We start from the raw sequence: 19,883 nt of genomic DNA on the forward strand, positions 1-19,883 counted from the left end.
CCGCCTTTAGAGCCTCCCAGACGACTGCCTTCGACACCTCACCCGTACAGTTCAAACCTACATATTCCTTAATTACCTTTTCAATTTTCTCACAGAATACTTGGTTCCCTAAAAGCCCCACATCCAGTTTCCACCCCGGCCTCTGCGCTACCCCCTTCTCCAGCACCATATCCACCCAATGTGGAGCGTGATGTGACACAGCAATTGCAGAGTATTCCGACCCCTTGACTCCAGCCAGCAAAGCCTTTCCCACCACAAAAAAGTCGATCCGCGAGTATACCTTATAGACTGCTGAGTAAAACGAGTACTCCCGTTCCCTTGGGTGCAGGAACCTCCAAGGGTCCACCCCTCCCATTTCCACCATTAGCCCAGCCAGTGCCTTCGCCCCCCCCCTGATGGGACCAGCGAGCGCGGCCGTGATCTGTCCAACCTTGGCTCCTGCACCAAGTTCCAGTACCCCCCCACAATCAGCTCATGTGTGTCCAAGTCGGGAATGGCCCCAAACACCTTCGCGAATACCACATCGTCCCAATTGGGACCATATACACTTAACAGCGCCACTAATCTCCCCTCCAGCGCCCCTGCCACAATCACATATCTACCCCCCAAATCTGCCACCACCTTCTCCATCTTTTGCTGACCAACACCGCTACATATCGAGCCCTTCATCAAATCCAGAGTGAAACACTTGGCTAACCCAACCCTTTTTAAGTCTCACCTGGTCCTTCACCCTCACGTGAGTCTCCTGCAGCATTGCCACATCGGTTTTCAAACTTTTAAGATGCGCAAGCACCCTTGACCTCTTGACCGGACCTCCTAGCCCTCTCACGTTCCATGTGACTATCCTTACTGGGGGTCACTCACCACCCCCCCCCCACCTTTCTTATCCACCATCGTCATACTCCCGGGCCGTGCCCCATTAGCCTGACCCGCCCTTGTCCATTGTTAACATCGAACCCCTTCCCCCCCCCCCCAACATCCATCCTTCCATTCACCCCTCTCTCGCTCGCCTCGTAGGCCTATTGAAGCCTGCTATCCAGGCTCCAACGTCCGCAGCCCTCCTCTCACCTCACCTCCGTTCACTAGCTGACTTTAGTTAGCTAGCGTGGGATTGCTCCACCCGCCAAGACATATCGTCCCCTTCCACCCAGTCCCAGAGAAAGAAATAACAAAACAAACCAAACAATCCAACCCCTACAATTTAACCGTCGCAACACAGCATACCAATCAACCCACCATTAACTTGAACTCTGTAACAATGCAAAGAGAAGTAAATTACAATACAAATCCGTATAAAGAAAGTTCTAACATTTATACATTTTCCAGCTGTTCAAACACAATCCACAGTCTCTCTTCCAGTTCCGCTCTTCACGTCTGTCCCAAGCCTTCTGCCCTCACGAACGCCTCAGCCGCATCCGCTGTCTCAAAATAAAAGTCTTTGGCGTTATGCATTACCCTCAACTTCGCTGGGTACACCATACCAAATCGCATCCCCTTCTTGTACAACGTCGCCTTCACTCACCCAAACGCCGCTCGTCTTTTTGCTAACTCCACCGTCAAGTCCTGGTAGATCCGAACCGCAGTACCATCCCATAGCACCTCCCGCTTCTGCTTCACCCAGCTTAATACCTTCTCCTTCATGCAAAACTTATGTAAGCAGATAATTACTGCCCTTGGCGGCTTGTTCACTTTGGGCTTCGGCCTTAATGACCGATGAGCTCGGTCTAGCTCGTACCGGGAGGGGTTCTCACCCCCACACACCCCCCCCCCCCCCCCCCCCCATCAGCTCCGCCAACTACTTAGCGAAGTATTGTGTTGGCCTTGGGCCCTCTGTCCCTTCGGGCAAGCCCACAATTCTCAAATTGTGCCGCCTTGAGCCGTTTTCCAAGTCTTCAAGCTTTGCTTGGAGTCCTTTGTTAACCTCCACCACCCTCCGCAGCTCGTCGCCCATCGAGGTGACCTGGTCGCTGTGTCGTGACATGGCCTCCTCCACTCCCTTCATCTTCTCGTCCTGCTCTCTCACCTCGGCCAATGTCTTTGCCACCGCCACCTCCACCGGAGCGATTGCCTCCTCCACCAATTACTTCAATACGATCGCCGTCTCCTTCCTCAAGGCCTCCATGTGCCTTGCAAACTGTTTTTCCAGCTCCATCGCCATCACCTCGGTCATCTTCTCCACTGTAAGTAGTGCGGCCCCACTTTGCAGTTCGGCTTCCGCCATCCTGTCAACACTTTTGCTCGTCTTCTCATTCAGCGGCGAACCCGCATTTCCTCCTTGCTTTGATGCTGCTTTTCGCATCCTTTAGCGGCTTATTGTTTTTTACTTTCTTTCTTTTATCCTCTCTCCCCCTCCACCCTCCTATCCTTCATCAATCTGAATTCTTCTTTTTTTTTTTAAAAAGGGGGAGAGAAATAAAATCCTTCGCCAAACTTCCTTAAACCTTTTTTCTTTCTCATCTACATTCACCCAGAGCTCCCCTGGGACCAGGCTTCAGCCTTCTTTCTTCCTCCTAGGTGGGAGCCATCCGATGTGGGACACCCCACCTACATTGTGCCCTGGTCTCGGGCCTGCCGCCTCGGCCTCCTCGTAGCTCCGCCCCCGCTGCTCTGGCCACGACGCCGCGCTGGGCCCAGCGCCTCAGCTCCCGCCGCCCGACACCCGCGTGGGGTTCTTCGCCGGTTTCTAAACCGGCCCCGTGGCTGCTCGTGACAGCCCCAAAGGCCGACGATAGTCAGGGGGTGCGTTAAGACTCGGGGATTTTCCCGAAATCGCCGCGAATCGTGGCCACCGGCGGGAGCTCTTCTCGCTGAGGCCGCCCTGCTCACCCACGCCACCGGAAGTCATGAACTACTAAGTTAATGTAATAACTGAAAAATGCAGATTTGTACAGTTGGAAAGCATTATAAATGAACTGCCAACAGAAACAAGATCAGTTCTCATCACACGGACCAAATGTAGCAACAGCAAGATAAGTGGTGGCTTTCTGGGCACATGGCATGAGCAAGACATCTGGCCTTTGTGAGAATGTAAGGAGGCTAGGGAATGTTGATGATTCCTCACTCATCCATTAATTTCACAATTAATGGCTACAGCAAGTTGGCAATAGGCATCAACACCAAACACAGCAACTCACAGCGACATCTGATAACCAGACATGCATGTGGCAGAAACTGCCCTTTTATCAACAGGAATGCATCATGTGAAACTATCCCATTGCCACTGGATATGCTGAATATCCATCATCTTCTGCAAATGGAAGGCTACTTCCACAGTCTATGACCCCGATTCCAGGTTTTCATCTTGGGAGCATTAGTTGCAGCAGAATATCTCCAGAAAGTAGCCCACCGCTCCTGGTGACTCAAAATGTGGTCTCTATACGATACCCTGAATATTAGGGGGTGTTGGGTTGCGGCCCCTTCGGTGCAATATGCATTTGTGCTGCCGGAAGATCATTGAGGAAGCATACCCACTGTTAGACATGGCTCAGTTGATAGCACCGTCACCTGAGAGTCAAAAGGTTAGAATCATAGAATCACAGAATCTACAGTGGGCTATTCGGCCCATCGAGTCTGCACCGGTCCTTGGAAAGAGCACCCTACTTAATCCCCTGTCTCCACCCTATCCCTGTAACCCCACCTAACCTTTTGGAAACTAAGGGGCAATTTAGCATGGCCAATCCACCTAACCTGCACATCTTTGAGCTGTGGAGAAAACCAGAGCACCAGAGGAAACGCACGCAGACAGGGGCAGAGCATGCAAACTCCACACCTTAGGCCGGAATTGAACCCAGGACCCTGGAGCTGTGAGGCAGCAGTGCTAACCACAATGCCGCCCTCGTGGGACAGAGTCCACTGCAGAATGTAAAAATCTAGGCTGACACTCCATGGTGGTACTGAGGGAGTGCTGCAGTGCCAGAGGTGCTGTCTTTAAGATGTATAGTTATAGCAAGGCACAATTTGCTGGTAAAAGATCTCACTCTATTTCAGAAAAAAGAGTATTTCCTGATTTCCTAGCCCAATATTCCTACTTCAGTCCAGACCCACCCCTCACCTTCTCCACGAAAAGATGTAGGTTTCGGTGCAGTTTCTCCCGGATTCCACCGCTCCAGTCCGCTCAAGCTCAACAAGGACGGCACGGTAGCACAGTGGTTAGCATTATTGCTTCACAGCGCCAGGGTACCGGGTTCAATTCCCGCTTGGGTCACAGTCTGTGTGGAGTCTGCACGTTCTCCCAGTGTCTGCGTGGGTTTCCTCCGGGTACTCCAATTTCCTCCCACAAGTCCCAAAAGACGTGCTGTTAGGTAACTCGGGCATTCTGAATTCTCCCTTAGTGTACCTGAACAGGCGCCGGAGTGTGATGACTAGGTGATTTTCACAGTAACTTAAGCCTTGTGACAATAATAGATTATTATATTCAAAACTGATTATTTGGTCATTATCACATTGCTTTTTTGGATCTTGTTGTGTCTACATGGACTTTAGTAAGGTGTTTGAAAAAGTCCCTCATGGCAGACTGGTACAAAAGGTAAAGTCGCATGGGATTCAGGGTGTGCTAGCTGGATGGATAAAGAACTGGCTTGGCAGGTGACAGAGTAACAGTGGAAGGGAGTTTTTCAGAATGGAGATCTGTAACTAGTGGTATTCCACAGGGATCAGTGCTCGGACCACTGTTATTTGCAATATATATATATAAATGAACTGGAGGAAAATGTAGATAGTCTGATTAACAAGTTTGCAGATGACACTAAGATAGGTGGAGTTGCAGATGGTGAAGGGGACTGTCAGAGAATACAGCAGAATATAAATAGTTTGGAGAGTTGAGCATAGAAATGGCAGATGGAGTTCAATCCAGACAAATGCGAGGAGATGCATTTTGGAAGATCAAATTGAGGTGTGAATTATTCAGTAAATGGCAGAATCCTTAGGAACATTGATAGAGGGATCTGGGCGTGCAGGTCCATAGTTCCATGAACGTGGCAATGCAGGTGGATAAGGTGGTCAAGAAGGCATACAGCATGCTTACCTTCATCGGCCGGGGCATTGAGTACAAGAGTTTGCAGGTCATGTTACAGTTGTATAAAACTTTAGTTATACCACATTTGGAATATTGCATGAAGTTCTGGTTGCCACACTGCCAGAAGGACGTGGATGCTTTGGAGAGAGTGAAAAGAAGGATTACCAGGATGTTGCCTGGTCTGGAGGGTTTTTGCGATGACGAGAGGTTGAATAAACTCGGATTGTTTTGGTTGGAAAGACGGAGGCTGAGGGGAGACCTGATTGAGGTGTACAAAATTACGAGAGGTGTAGACAGGGTGAATAGTCAGAAGCTTTTTCCCAGGGCAGTAGACTCAATTACAAGGGGGCACAGGTTCAAGGCAAGAGGGGGAAAGTTTAGAGATGTGCAGGGAAAGTTTTTCACGCAGAGGGTGGTGGGTGCTTGGAACGTGTTGCCAGTGGAGGTGGTGGAGGCAGACACTATAGCAACGTTTAAGATGGACACGTGCACAGGCAGGGGATAGAGGGATACAGATCGTTTGGGCGATCAGCGCTCAGCGCAGACTTGGTGGGCCAAAGGGCCTGTTCCTATGCTATAATGTTCTTTGCTCTCTTTGTTCTTAAATTGGCTGCACGTTTCCTGCATTATGACAACGACCACATTTTAATAGTGCTTCAAAGTGCTTGGAACATCCTGAGATCATGAAAGGCAGGATGAAAGTGAAAGTGTTTACTTTCTTTTCATTGTAATTACCCAAGCTCTTTAGGCAATAAATCAAGTTGACAGGCAATTTGGATGTTCCAATAAATTCAAAACTTCACTCAGAAAGCTGGAGACATGAACTGAATCAGAAACAAGACTAGAAAAAAAGAATAGATTCAATTTCCAAACTCTGCTGAGTTACTTAGGAATGTTTAAAATTAGTTACATCTGTGGGCTAGGAGCAAGGGGAATCTTTTTTCTTCAACATCAGCCAGGGTTTATTCCTGCTCCTGCTGCTCGTTGCCTTTCATTGGGGCGCACCACAGAGCTATAACGTCTTTCTTTTTAAATGATTGAATTCGAGCTGAGGTATTAAGTTTAATGGACCAATAAGAGTTGGCGCTGGGATTCCCTCGCATCGCCAAATGAGGATCAGCTCTGGTACCATCACTAATATAGGAAAGAAACAGATGGTCCACTCAAACTAAATCAAGCTCAATACAAGCAATGTTATCACAATGTCAGACGGGAACAAAATCTATGACAAATGCCCGGAGCACAAGTGTAAAACAAACAATAACGTTATACAGCAGGAGCTCGTAACCTTGTTGCTTTTGAACCCCATTCCTCCAGCCACTTGTGTTATAAAAATCCCAGACCTGCATAACACAAATATTTTCTTCTGCATAAGAATTAGATTTGGATTAAAATATTATGTTCCTCAATATTGATTGCTATCCTCCAATCTTATCCCTTCTTATGGGGCTGTTTAGCACAGGGCTAAATCGCTGGCTTTGAAAGCAGACCAAGGCAGGCCAGCAGCACGGTTCAATTCCCATAGCAGCCTCCCCGAACAGGCGCCGGAATGTGGCGACTAGGGGCTTTTCACAGTAACTTCATTGAAGCCTACTCATGACAATAAGCGATTTTCATTTCATTTTCCTTCTCGAGCCAAGTTTTGTTTCCCTTTCCTCTACACTCCAACTAACATCTCACACAATTATTCTTCCAATTAGCAAGTTTGTATACCTGAAATAAGCAACCTTTTTAAAATGCTCTATCAATATGATCCTGGATACAGTTCTAATTCCCAATGAATGGAATAAAGGAGACACTAGAACTACAAAGAAAACATAGCCACAGAACTTTACTAACTAATTTGACACATATAATTAAGTTACCAGGGAAACAAGGGTTGAAACTTTCAGTCATGGCCTTTTCTCACTGTGGCACAGTGAGAAAAGTAATGCATATGATCTTGACAAAAGATTCGATCCTACAGCATTCACCTAAATATAATCTAAAAGTTAACTCACTGAACATCTGTACCAATAAGAGTTTCTAAGAATTTCAAACTGAAAACTTGAAGTGTGAGTAGCCAAATCAAAAGTGTACTTGTGAATATTTATCTTAGTTTTTTTACTTATTACATTCACCAAAGTAGGTACTAAAATTTGCTTAATAATTCGGAGTGAAATTTCCTGAAATGTATTAATCACAGACTGATGTACTGACCTGGTCGGGGATTTTCACAGTAACTTCATGGCAGTGTTAATGTAAGCCGACGTGTGACAATAATAATAAAGACAGATTATCTGAAGCCTAATGTCACATTTACTTTTCAAATGGAAACTACAGTCTGTGAACCAGTTACAATGAATTCTTTGTGATAAAAGTCCTCCTGCTTAGCACTCACCACTTACCATCTTTCATTTACAAGAAATATACTCCCAGCACTCAGCCAATACGGTTCTTAAGCCAACTATTAGGTGGTATACAAAATTTCTGTTTTCTTTCCCTCCAGCAATGCAGTCGCGATTAGTAGGTTCTCTGTCAGCTGAACTTAATGGTCGTGGTGGGGGGGCCCGCCTAGTGGTAGGATAGTCAGTGGCAAACCCGTCACATTCATTTGTGGGAGTCCTGAAAGGATTAAATTAGGGCTTTCAAGCAATTATCTGCCAGCTGTCAGGCGTTGCAGGCCTCTGAAGGCAGAGATCTGGCATCCAAGACCCGTCAGTCGTGAGGGCAGGCTCTTTTCTCTCCCCTCACTTACATACATGGTAACGGATTAAGAGCAGGAGTGGGCCATTCGACCCTTCAAGCCTGCCCTGCCATTCAATAAGATCATGGCTGACAGGGGGCACATGATGAAGGAGGGGCAGGAAGAAATGGGTAAAGAGCGCACGAGGAGGGGACAGACGACTCGAGTAGGACCCGAGGGGGGATAGCTGTGACGCGGGAAAAGTGTCGAAATGTAGCTGGACGCTGTAATAGGAGAGTTGATATTGAGGGATGAATACCCTTTTGCATCTCTAAATGTTATGTTTTAAAGTAGTAATATTCATCGCAGGGTGGCACGGTGGCGCAGTAGTTACCACCGCTGCTTATGGCACTGAGGACATGGGTTCTTTCCTGACCCCGGGTCACTGTCCGTGTGGAGTTTGCGCATTCTCCCAGTGTCCGCATGGGTCTTCACCCCCGCAGCCCAAAGATGTGTAGGGAAGGTGGATTAGCCACACTAAATTGTCCCTTAATTGGGAAAGAAAAGAATTGGGTACTCTAAATTTTTTGTAAAAATTGCCAATTGGTGTAACATCAATTGCAGTTTCCAGAAAAGAGTTCTGAATTTATTTTGCTTCTGTCTGGGGGAGCACTGTGTTTTCATTAACAGGCATTGTGGTAGCACAGTGCTACCTCACAATGCCAGGGACCTGGGTTCAATTCCAGAATTGGGTTTACATGTTCTCCCCGTGGGTTTCTTCCGGTGCTCCGGTTTCCTCCCACAAGTCCCAAAAGACGTGCTTGTTAGGTGAATTGGATATTCTGAATTCTCCCTGACTGTACCCGAACAGGTGCCGGAATGTGGCAACTAGGGGCTTTTCACGCAGTAACTTCATTGCAGTATTAATGTACGCCTACTTGTGACAATAAAGATTACTAATTGTACTATGATTGTTGTTTCCCAATGGATCTTTTACTAAGAGATTACTAATGGGGCTGGTTTAGCACACTGGGTTAAACAGCTGGCTTGTAAGGCAGAACAAGGCTGCAGCACGGGCTCAATTCCTGTACCGGCCTCCCCAAACGCTGGAATGTGGCGACTAGGGGCTTTTCACAGTAACTTCATTGAAACCTATTGTGACAATAAGGGATTATTTATCATTATTACGAAATAACCCTGTCTTATAATGCAATATTTTATTCCTTGTCAGTTTCACAAGGTGTTGCTCCAGGAAACTGTCACAAAAACTTCCTCGAAACTCGACCACCCTTGTCAATTTGATTGTCCCAGTCGGTATGAAGATTAAAGACGCCCACAATTATTGCATTGCTGTGGTTACAAGCTCCAACAATTTCTGGTTCAAGACTCTTAGAAGGCCAGATGCCAGGAAAATTTTATTTATGCTGAAGGTTATTGGCACTTGGAACAGGCAACAGTTTGCGACGAGCATGGATATTCTGCAAGTTTCAAAAGGTGCTCAACACTTTTTTTGCTGTAGTTACCATCACTGAGTTGAATTGGTGGTGGTGATGTGGTTTCTTCCTCAGGCCGTTGCAGCCCTTATGGTGACAGAGCATCCACAATGTTGTTTGGTATTGAATATTGACCTGGCATTGATGAAAAACAGCAGTGTTCCTATTGATGCTGTTAGTTTTGCCGTAGAGATTATACAAGAGAGATTGGTGTAAAGTAACCTTGAGGAAATGTGGCAGTAGATTATACTTAATTTAACCACAGTTGTAAGGGTTCTTCCTGTTTATTACCTTATTTCCCAGTTACATTTTGGATCTATGGATGATTAATGGACATTTGTAAGCAGCCTGTATCTTTAACTCAAGTAGAAGAATTCAGAAGCCTATGCTGATTTAAACTGGCCTGCACCAGTGAGAAAGATGGGCTGGGACTCTGTTTGATTGATTTGGCTGGTGGCCAATGAATTGGCCCAAAAGTCTGTGCTCTGCCCTGGCAACAGGTGGTGATTAACTCTTATCCCACTGAAATGGTTCTCAAAGACCTGAAGGTTTCAGTTTTGATTCTGGCAGCATGGTGAATAGACCCAGTTAATTTTCTCCAGAAAGATCCAGCTAACTCTCTCCAGAAAGCCTGCTGTGGGGGTGTCTCTCTCTCCCTCTTCAGTAGTCTGTGGGTGCTGTGTCACTGAAACTGCACAGGCCTGAAGACAAACCACAAACTGAAAGCACAATTTGATGAAACAAAGACTCTGCCTCGCCAGGAAAGTTGTGAGTACTGTATTTCTAATCTACAATGAAGACCAGCACAGGCTGCAACAAAGGCTTTAATCTACAAGCTTGCTGAGAAGAGAAGTATGTGAAGAACCATCATCTGAAACAAAGACTATTTCTTCCTTTCACCTCAGATTTTTATCCCTTTCCATACTTCGGTGTTTGTCTGTCTTGTGTATGTGTTTAGCACTGGCTTTGAAAGCAGACCAAGGCAGGCCAGCAGCACGGTTCAATTCCCGTAATAGCCTCCTTGAACAGGCGCCGGAATGTGGCGACTAGGGGCTTTTCACAGTAACTTCATTTGAAGCCTACTTGTGACAATAAGCGATTTTCATTTCATTTCATATATAGAGGGAGGGACCAAATTAAAGTGGGAGTTAGGTATTATTTAATGGTTAACCAACTGTATCTGCTACGTATTTCATTATAGGTCTTATTATAAATAAACAATATTGCGTTTATATTTACAAATCTGGTGACTGCAATTATTGGGCAGCCAAGGGCCAAAGACTTTGGTATTTTTATAAGAATTATTGGTTAATTCACTTGTGGTGTGACAAGTGGGGCTGGAATTGACAGTGCACTGACTCAGGGTGTCGTAACACAGTGCATGTGGTGAAGAGGGTAAATGCAGAGTTCAGTGATAGGTGTAAATCCAGCAAGCTCTCAGTGCTGGTTGATGTCAAACTTCTTGAATATTACTGTGTGTGTAATCATCCAGGTGCCAAGAAAGCCAATAAGATAGCTAATAATTATCAAATATCCTGGATTCTAGCAGCATAGGTTCCAAAGCAGCACAGCAAAATAATTAATTTTCATATCCAACAAGGACTGTTAAAGCAGAACATGCAGTATCAACTAAGCAGTTAGTTTGACCCTTCAAACACTTCCCAGTTAAACTTCAAACCATAAAGTGTGCAGAGTTGCATTGGCGCACTTGGATGTTGACTTTGGATTAACCACAACTCTATTAGGGTACGTTTCCAGATCATCCATGACTGGAGCTTATTTATGAGGGACAAACATATACGTTGTAAAACTATTGATTTAAGAGTGCCACTTATTGTTTTGTTTGTTCGTTCTTGTGAATTTGTTTTTCTTAGGTTTTCAGTTTTTCCTTTCCCTGAAACCACACATGCTGAGCATTTCTCAGATTTGTGTGTCATATATGTAAATGATACACTCAAAAGCAGCCTAAGCAGCCTACGATAATGTTGGCTAATTAGTCTACAGACTGCACACAACACCTCAGGCATAGAATAACAGTTGGGATAGCCCCCATTTTCAAGAGTCACTGCTTATTGATATTAATCTCCAGGTCAGAAGAAGGCCAATTTGCTCCATGAAGAGATAGGAAGGTATTATTATCTTCATCAAAAACCTAAATTACCCTATTATAAATTGGGGAAACTCAATTTGGTCAGAATTTGTTGACCGTCCCTAATTGCCCTTTGAACTGAGTGGCTTGCCGGGCCATTTCAGAGGGCAGTTAAGAGTCAACTGCATTGCTGTACGCCTGGAATCACATGTAGGCCAGACCTTGTAAGAAAGGCAGATTTCCTTTCCTAAAGGGCATTAGTAGAACAGATGGGATTTTGCAACTGTCAGTGATAGCTTTATAATCCCTCTTCCGGAGACTCACTTTTCAATTCCAGATTTTATTAATTGAATTTATGGTGGGATTTGAACCCATATCCTCAGGGTATTAACTTGGGCCTCTGAATTACTAGTCCAGTGACATAATCACTATGCCACTGTCTTTGTAAGAAATAAGAACAAAGAAAAGTACAGCACAGGAACAGGCCCCTCGGCCCTCCAAGTCTGTGCCAACCATGCTGCCCGTCCAAACTAAAATCTTCTACACTTCCGGGGTCCGTATCCCTCTATTCCCATCCTATTCATGTATTTGTCAAGTTGCCCCTTAAATGTCACTATCGTCCCTGCTTCCACCACCTCCTCTGGCAGCGAGTTCCAGGCACCCACTACCCTCTGTGTAAAGAACTTGCCTCGTACATCCCCTCTAAACCTTGCCCCTCGCACCTTAAACCTATGCCCCCTAGTAATTGACCCCTCTACCTTGGGGAAAAGCCTCTGATTATCCACTCTGTCTATGCCCCTCATAATTTTGTAGACTTATCAGGTCGCCCCTCAACCTCTGTTGTTCCAGTGAGAACAAACCGGGTTTATTCAACCACTCCTCATAGCTAATGCCCTCCGTACCAGGCAACATCCTGGTAAATCTCTTCTGCACCCTCTCTAAAGCCTCCACATCCTTCTGGTAGTGTGGTGACCAGAATTGAACACTATACTCCAAGTGTGGCCTAACTAAGGTTCTATACAGCTGCAACATGACTTGCCAATTCTTATACTCAATGCCCCGGCCAATGAAGGCAAGCATGCCGTATGCCTTCTTGACTACCTTCTCCACCTGTGTTGCCCCTTTCAGTGACCAGTGGACCTGTACTAGCGTGAATAGAAAACTGCACGTAGTGCTCATCATGACCTGGTGTTTGCAAGTGGTTCAAATAAAGTACAAATAATGAAAATCATGGCAGTTGAGAGCGCAGAATTTCAATTTAATCAGGGTTGCAAAGACAATGCGCTGGAATGCAACTTTAATTTTAGAAAAAATAGCAGATCAGTTTCACAAATGGGTGGGGGAGCAGCAGAGGGCAAGTAGAATATGTAGGACAGATACATAACCAAAACTAGCGAACTCAGACTAATTGGGAATAACCTTGAACATATTAATAAATCAAAAGCCTAAAGTAAAGAGGAACAATGATGTCTCTCTTTAGGGAGATAGGACTTGGGTCGTCAGAGGCAGAGAAATCTAGCATAGAAATCAAAAATAAAAATTCAAACATACAAGTTTTAAATTTTTAAAAAATAGTTCTTTCAGGTCAGTCAGAAAGGAAACAAGAGCCTTAAAAGTGTCTCAAAACAGAAGACAAACACATTAGAAAGGGATTAGAAAGGGCGCCTGGGTGCCCTCGGGCTGGCATGGACAAGATGGGGCAAATGGCCTCCTTCTGCACTATAACTTTTCTACGATTCTATGAAATTGAGCAAAGTGGGGAAAATAAGTCCGGCTTCTATTAAATTTGAAAGTTGTTTTCTGTGTGTTGCTTTAAATATTGCCTTCAACACATATTTCTACCTTGCTTTCCATCTGATCCTGGTTTAAAAAAAATAATGGTATATTCTAACTTGTTTATGAGCGATTTTTAAGGAAGCCTGGAAAGTAATTTAACCTCTTGACTGTTGTGTCATTTAGTATCGGGGAATCATTGGAGAACCTCACTTTTCTTCATTTTCTGGAATTATCACCGCATTACATCAACAGTAAATATAAGCTACAGTGCCAACTTGCAGTGATTTTTTCTCCTATTGTTTGTGCTGCTTTCCTGTGGGAAGTACTGCACAGCAAAAATAGAATGTGCATCCTGTTAAAGACCAACACATTTTATCTGTTGGAAGCCTGGAACCAGGAGTTCTTTTCAGTGAGTCTGTAACCTTCAGATCTCTTGTCATTAATCAATTACATGGTTCTTAGACTCAAAGGTTGACCAGATCTGCAGAACTTCAGACAAAAAGGAACTTGAATCAGCAGACCCACCCAATCCAGAACTTTTGCATGATTACCCGCTGAACTCCATCTGCCACCCGACCCGACTATTAGCTCTTGATGCCCAAAGCTCAGTTCCATCTCCTTGCTCCCACCCCCCACCGAGAAAAATATAAACACCATATTAATCCCAATTCTCAATACAGCTCATGTGCAATGGGTCAGGCAGTATCTGTGGAAAAATAAACAGAGTTAGTGTGTCAGGTCTGTGACCAGTGAACAGTGACTAGTCAACTCATTTTCTCCCCAGAGATGCTGCTGGATTTGCTGAGATTGTCTTTTTTCATTCATGGATATTTGTGTCACTGGCAAGGACAGCACTGATAGCCCAGCCCTAATTGCCCCTGAACTCAGTAACATGCTTCAGAGCAGTTAGGAGTCAACTGCACTGCTGTGGGTCTGGAGTTACATGTAGGCCAGACCAGGCAAGGACGGCAGATTTCCTTCCCTAAAGGACATAAGTGAACCAGATAGGTTTTTACAACAATTGATGATGGTTTCATTGTCACCATTACAGAGGTTAGCTTTATATTCCAGATTTTTTTTTTTTTTAAATCAGTCAATTGAAGTTATTAATTGATTAAATTAAAATGTTTGGATTATTAGTCCAATGACATTACCACTACCCCACCATCTTCCCATAACCCTATAGTAGTTCTCATATTTTATAATTTTATTTCAGATTTCCAGCGTCTCAGGTATTTGGCTTCTGGTTTAATTAACTGCCACTTCTCTTCCAGGAATGTCCAACTATTCCCTCCAATGGGATTTCTGTTCCCTCTCTACACCCCCCCCCCCCCTTTCATTGTTTTCTTATTTATCTTCTCAGGTTTGATGTGGAATCTACTTACCCACTTTCACAGCCACATCTCCTTCCATAGCAAACGTCTTTACCTTCAACTTTTTCTCTGTTGATGCCAACTAAAGTTCCACCTTTCACGTTTAGAATCCCTTATATTTTATGGACAGTTAAAACTCCTCAAACAGCAATCCTCACTGCATCCCAAGATCTAACCTGGTCATGCGCCACCACATGCAACCCCAACCTCTCTTCAGCAGCACCAATTCACTCATCTTAAAACTATATTGGTCCACAGTTTCATCTCTTCCTTCACCATATAGCGCTTTAACAAGCTTCCTTTCAGGTGTGTGGCATCACAAAACTGCGGTTACAGACCCAAAATATTATTCTACTTTTCTTTCCATCTGTTGCCCGATCTCCTGCATATTTATTTGGACTTTCAGAAGCCTTTTGCCAAGGTACCTCACCAGAGATTAGCATGGGGCGACACGGTGGTGCAGTGGTTAGCACTGCTGCCTCACGGCACCAAGGACCTGGGTTTGTTCCCGGCCCCGGGTCACTGACTGTGTAGAGTTTGCACATTCTCCCCATGCCTGCGTAGGTCTCGCCCCCACAACCCAAAGATATGCAGGGTAGGTGGATTGGCCAAGATTAATTGCCACTTAATTGGAAAGATTTGTTAAAAAATAAATTTTAAAAGAGATTAGTGTGTAAAATTAAAGTGCATGGGATTGGGGGTAGTGTATTGAGATGGGAAACAAAGAGAAGGAATAAACGGGTCTATTTCCAAGTGGCAGGCAGTGACAAGTGGGGTACTGCAGGGATCAGTGCTAAGATCCTAGATACTTACAATGTAAAGTCACCATAGTCACAGGTGGCCATAGACTGCTTTCCCCTTTGAGGGGGGGGGGGGGGGAAAGAGAGCTGACTGGGGGTTTTTTAACCTGAGGATCAGCAGACCTCAGGCGAGGGGCAAGGTTGAGAAGGTGGGGCCTTCATGAATAACCTTAGCCAGTATGGGTGTTGGCCTCGCTCGGCATCACGAACCAGTTGTCCAGTCAACTAAGCTAATCCCTTCACAGAGTGTGTGGTCGGCCAGTGGAATTCTCTACCTCAGAAAGAAGTGGAAGCCAAAAAGTTGTATAAAAGGAGTTAGATATCGCTTTTGCGGCTAAAGGGATTAAAGAGTTGGTGGGGAGAAAGAGGAGGAGGAGCAGGAACAGGTTACAGAGTTGGATGATCAGCCATGATCATAATGAATGACAGGGCAGGCTCAATTGACTGAATTACCTCCTCCTGCTCCTATTTTCTATGTATTTCCAGAATTTCGTATGTTTATTTCACTTTTAATCGTGTACTCTCACGCCAAATCAACTTCCTCCTTTGCAGACTTTTAAAATTCTTTCCTGGAATGTGGACCTCGCAGACTAGGCCAGTACTTTTACTGCCCATCTCTAATTGCTCTCGAGAAGGTGGTGGTGAGTTGTCTTCTTCAACCTCTGCAGTCCATGTGGTGCAAGTACACCCACAATACTATTGGAGAGAGGGAGTTCCAGAAGACCCAGAAACAGTGAAAGAACGGCAATGCCAAGGCAGGATGATATGTGGTTTAGAGGGCACTTTGCAGGTGGTAATGTTCCAATGCATCTGCTACACATTCCTCCCACTGAGTCGGTGGTGGAAGGAGTGGTTGTTGAAGGTGGTGGATGGGGGGGGGTCAAGTAAGTGGGCTGCTTTACCCTGGATGGTGTTGAGCTTCTTCAATGTTGTGGGAGCTGCACTCATCCAGGCAAGTGGAAAGTCTTCCATCACACTCCTGACAGTGGATAGTTTTTGGGGAGTTGGAGTGTCAGGAGGGGAGTTACTCCTCACAGAATTCCCAGCCTTTGGCCTGTTCTTGTAGCCTCAGTTTTATATGGCTGCTCCAGTTCAGTTTACGGTCAATGGTAACCCCCAGAATGTTGATAGTGGGAGATTCAGTAATGGTAATGCCATTGGCTATCATGGGGAGATAGTTGAATCCTCGGGTTATTGTCTGGCACTTGTGTGGCGTGAATGTTACTCGTCACTTATCAGTCCGAGCTTGAATGTGCATGGGCATGGACTGCTTCAGTATCGGAGTCACAAATGATACTGAACATTGTGCAACCATCAGCAAACAACCCCATTTCTGACTTATGATGGAAGGAAGGTTAGTAATGAAGCAGCTGAAGATGGCTGGGCCTCGGGCACTATTTTGAGAAATTCCTTCAGTAATGTTCTGGGGCTGAGTTGATTGACCTCCAACAACCACAATCAGCTTCCTTTGTGTTAAGTGTGACTCCAACCAGCAGAGAATTCCTCCCCGCCCCGATTCCCTTTGACTCCAGTTTTGCTAGGTTTCCTTGATGTCTCATACTCAAATGCTGCCTTGATATCAAGGGCAGTCACTCTCACCTCACCTCTGAAGTCTATCTCTTTTGCTCATGTTTGAACCAAAGCTGTAATGAGGTCAGGAGCGGAGTTGTGCTGGAAGAACCCAAACTAAGCATTGGTGAGCAGGTTATTGCTGAGTAAGTGCTGCTTTATAGCACAGTCAATGACTCCTTCCATCAATTTGCTGACAATCGAGTAGGCTGATGGGGTGGTAACTGGCAGGGTTGGATTTGTCCTGCCTTTTATGAACAGGAAGCTGATCGATTTCTAAATACCAATGGGAAATGGGGATAGTCATACGGTCACAGTTTTTACAACACGGAAAGAGTCCCTTCGGCCCATTGAGTCCACACCGGCACCTATTTACTCTGGTCCCATTTTCCAGCACTTGGCCTGTAGCCTTGTTTGCAATGGCATTTCAAGTGCTCATCTAAATACCTCTTAAATGTTCTGAGGGTTCCCGACTCTAGCACCCTTTCAGGCAGTGAGTTCCAGATTCCCACCACCCTCTGGGTTAAAAAGATTTTCCTCACATTTCATATAAACCTCCTGCTCATCACCTTAAATCAAAGTTCCCTGGTTATTGACCCCTCCACTAAGAGGAAAGGTTCCTTCCTATCCACTCTATCTATGCCCCTCATAATTTAATATACCTCAATCAGGTCCCCCCTCAGCATTCTCTGCTCCAAGGAAAACAACGCCAGCCTATCGAGTCTCTCTTGGCACCCGAAATGCCCCAGCCCAGGCAACATCCTGGTGAATCTCCTCTGCAGCCTCTCCAGTGCAATCACTTCCTTCCTATCGTGTGGCGACCAGAACTGCACACAGCACTCCAGCGGTGACCTAACCAGCGTTTTGTACAGCTCCATCATAATCTCCCTGCTCTTATATTCTATGCCTTGGTTAATAAAAGCAAACATCCCATAAGCCTTCTTAACCACCTTATTTACCCGTCCTGCTGTCTTCAGGGATCTGTGAACATGCACACCAAGGTCCTTCTCATCATCTGTACTTCCTAGGATCCCATTATTCATTGTATATTCCCTTGTCTTGTTAGGCCTCCCAAAATGCATTACCTCACACTTTTCAGGGTTAAATTCCATTTGCCACTGTTCTGTTCATCCAACCAGTCCATCTATAGGATCCTATGATCTGAGGCTTTCCTCCTCATTATTTACCACACCACCGATTTTTGTGTCATCTGCAAACTTAACTGATCATACCTCCTACATTCACGTCCAGACCATTAATGTGCTCTACAAACAGCAAGGGACCCAGCAGCGATCCCTCCACAACACCACTGGACACAGGTTTCCAGTCACAAAAACAACCTTCCACCATCACCCACTGTTTCCTGCCACTAAGCCAATTTTGGATCGAATTTGCCAAATTGCCCCGGGCAATGGGCTCTTACCTTCTTGACCAGTCTCCCATGCAAGACCGTGTCAAAAGCCTTACTGAAGTCTATGCAGACTACATCAACTGCACTACCCTCACCTACACATGTAGTCACCTTCTCGAAAAATTCAATCAAATTTTTAAGACATGATCTTCCTTTGACAAAACCATGCTGATGGTCCTTGATTAATCCTTGCATCCCCTGGTGGAGATTAATTCTGTCCCTCAGAATGTTTTCCAATAGTTCCCGTACCACTGACGTTAAGCTCACTGGCCTCTAATTTCCGAGGAAGTGCAGAGGGGGACTGACACCGGTGATGCTGAGGACCTCAAGAGGAGGCAAGATGAATCATCCACTCAGCACTTCTGGCTAAAGATTGAAACAAACGTCTTTTGCATTAATGTGTTTGTGCTCTCCAGATCTGTTGTTCTTGTTGGCAGATTCTTCTTTTGTTACGACAGATGAGTACTTAGCAAAAAAAACAACAGGCAGTTTAGAGTCCAGATTGTTGTAGTCTCGTTACCTAATGAAGGAGCTACACTCCAAAAGTTATAATAATATAATAATCTTTATTGTCACAAGTAGGCTTACATTAACATTACAATGAAGTTACTATGAAAAGCCGCTAGTCGCCACATTCCGGCGCCTGTTCGGGTACACAGAGGGAGAATTCAGAATGTCCAATTCACCTAACAGCACATCTTTCAGAACTTGTGGGAGAAAACCGGAGCACTCGGAGGAAACCCACGCAGACGCATGGAGAATGTGCAGACTCCGCACAGACGGTGACCCAAGCTGGGAATCGAATCTGGGATCCTGCTGCTGTGAAGCAACAGTGGTAACCACTGTGTTATGGTGCCACCCGTGCCGCCCATAGTGATTCCAAATAAACCTATTGGACTTTAACCTGGTGTTGTAAGACTTCTTACTGTGCCCATCCCAGTCCAACGCCGACATCTCCACATCATAGTCTCTTTAAGCCAAGTCTCGATTTGCATAACCGATTACAAGTACCACATATGAAGTCAGTGTTGGAGGCACGGATTGGATTAGATTTGTTTATTGTCACATGTACCGAGGTACAGTGAAAAATATTTTTCTGCAAGCAGCTCAACAGATCATTAAGTACATGGGAAGAAAAGGAAATAAAAGAAAATACATAAAAGGGCAACACAAGGTACACAATGTAGCTACATAAGCACTGGCATCGGATGAAGCATACAGGGGTGTAGTGTTAATGAGTCAGTCCATAAGAGGGTCGTTTAGGAGTCTGGTAACAGCGGGGAAAAAGCTGTTTTTGAGTCTGTTCGTGCCTGCTCTCAGACTTCTGTATCTCCTGCCCGATGGAAGAAGTTGGAAGAGTGAGTAAGCCGGGTGGGAGGAGTCTTTGATTATGCTGCCCGCTTTCTCCAGGCAGCGGGAGGTGTAGATGGAGTCAATGGATGGAAGGCAGGTTCGTGTGATGGACTGGGCTGTGTTGATGACTCTCTGAAGTTTCTTGCGGTCCTGGGCCGAGCAGTTGCCATACCAGGATCTGATGTCTGGATGGAGGCAATGGCTTTTGTGCCACAATTCCTTGTTCCAAAGGCACTTGGTTCTGTTCTCCTCCAATGCTGAAATCGCTTGATGGCAGAGACTTCTCCATTAGGGTCTGTCCAAGATTGTTTCTCCCCCCCAATGTACTGGGATCCAGCTT

General features: G+C 45.4%; 1 protein-coding gene across 1 annotated transcript in view; it reads right to left on the reverse strand.

Moving 5' to 3' along the window:
* The window catches only part of rgs12b (regulator of G protein signaling 12b), a 230,195-nt gene that overhangs the window by 186,079 nt on the left and 24,233 nt on the right, over positions 1-19,883 (reverse strand). Inside the window, 1 exon segment of the mRNA XM_038805850.1 lies at positions 6,303-6,309. Within this exon segment, the coding sequence (XP_038661778.1) occupies positions 6,303-6,309 (7 nt within the window).

The sequence above is a fragment of the Scyliorhinus canicula genome, chromosome 8 (assembly GCF_902713615.1).
Source record: "Scyliorhinus canicula chromosome 8, sScyCan1.1, whole genome shotgun sequence".
NCBI lineage: Eukaryota > Metazoa > Chordata > Chondrichthyes > Carcharhiniformes > Scyliorhinidae > Scyliorhinus > Scyliorhinus canicula.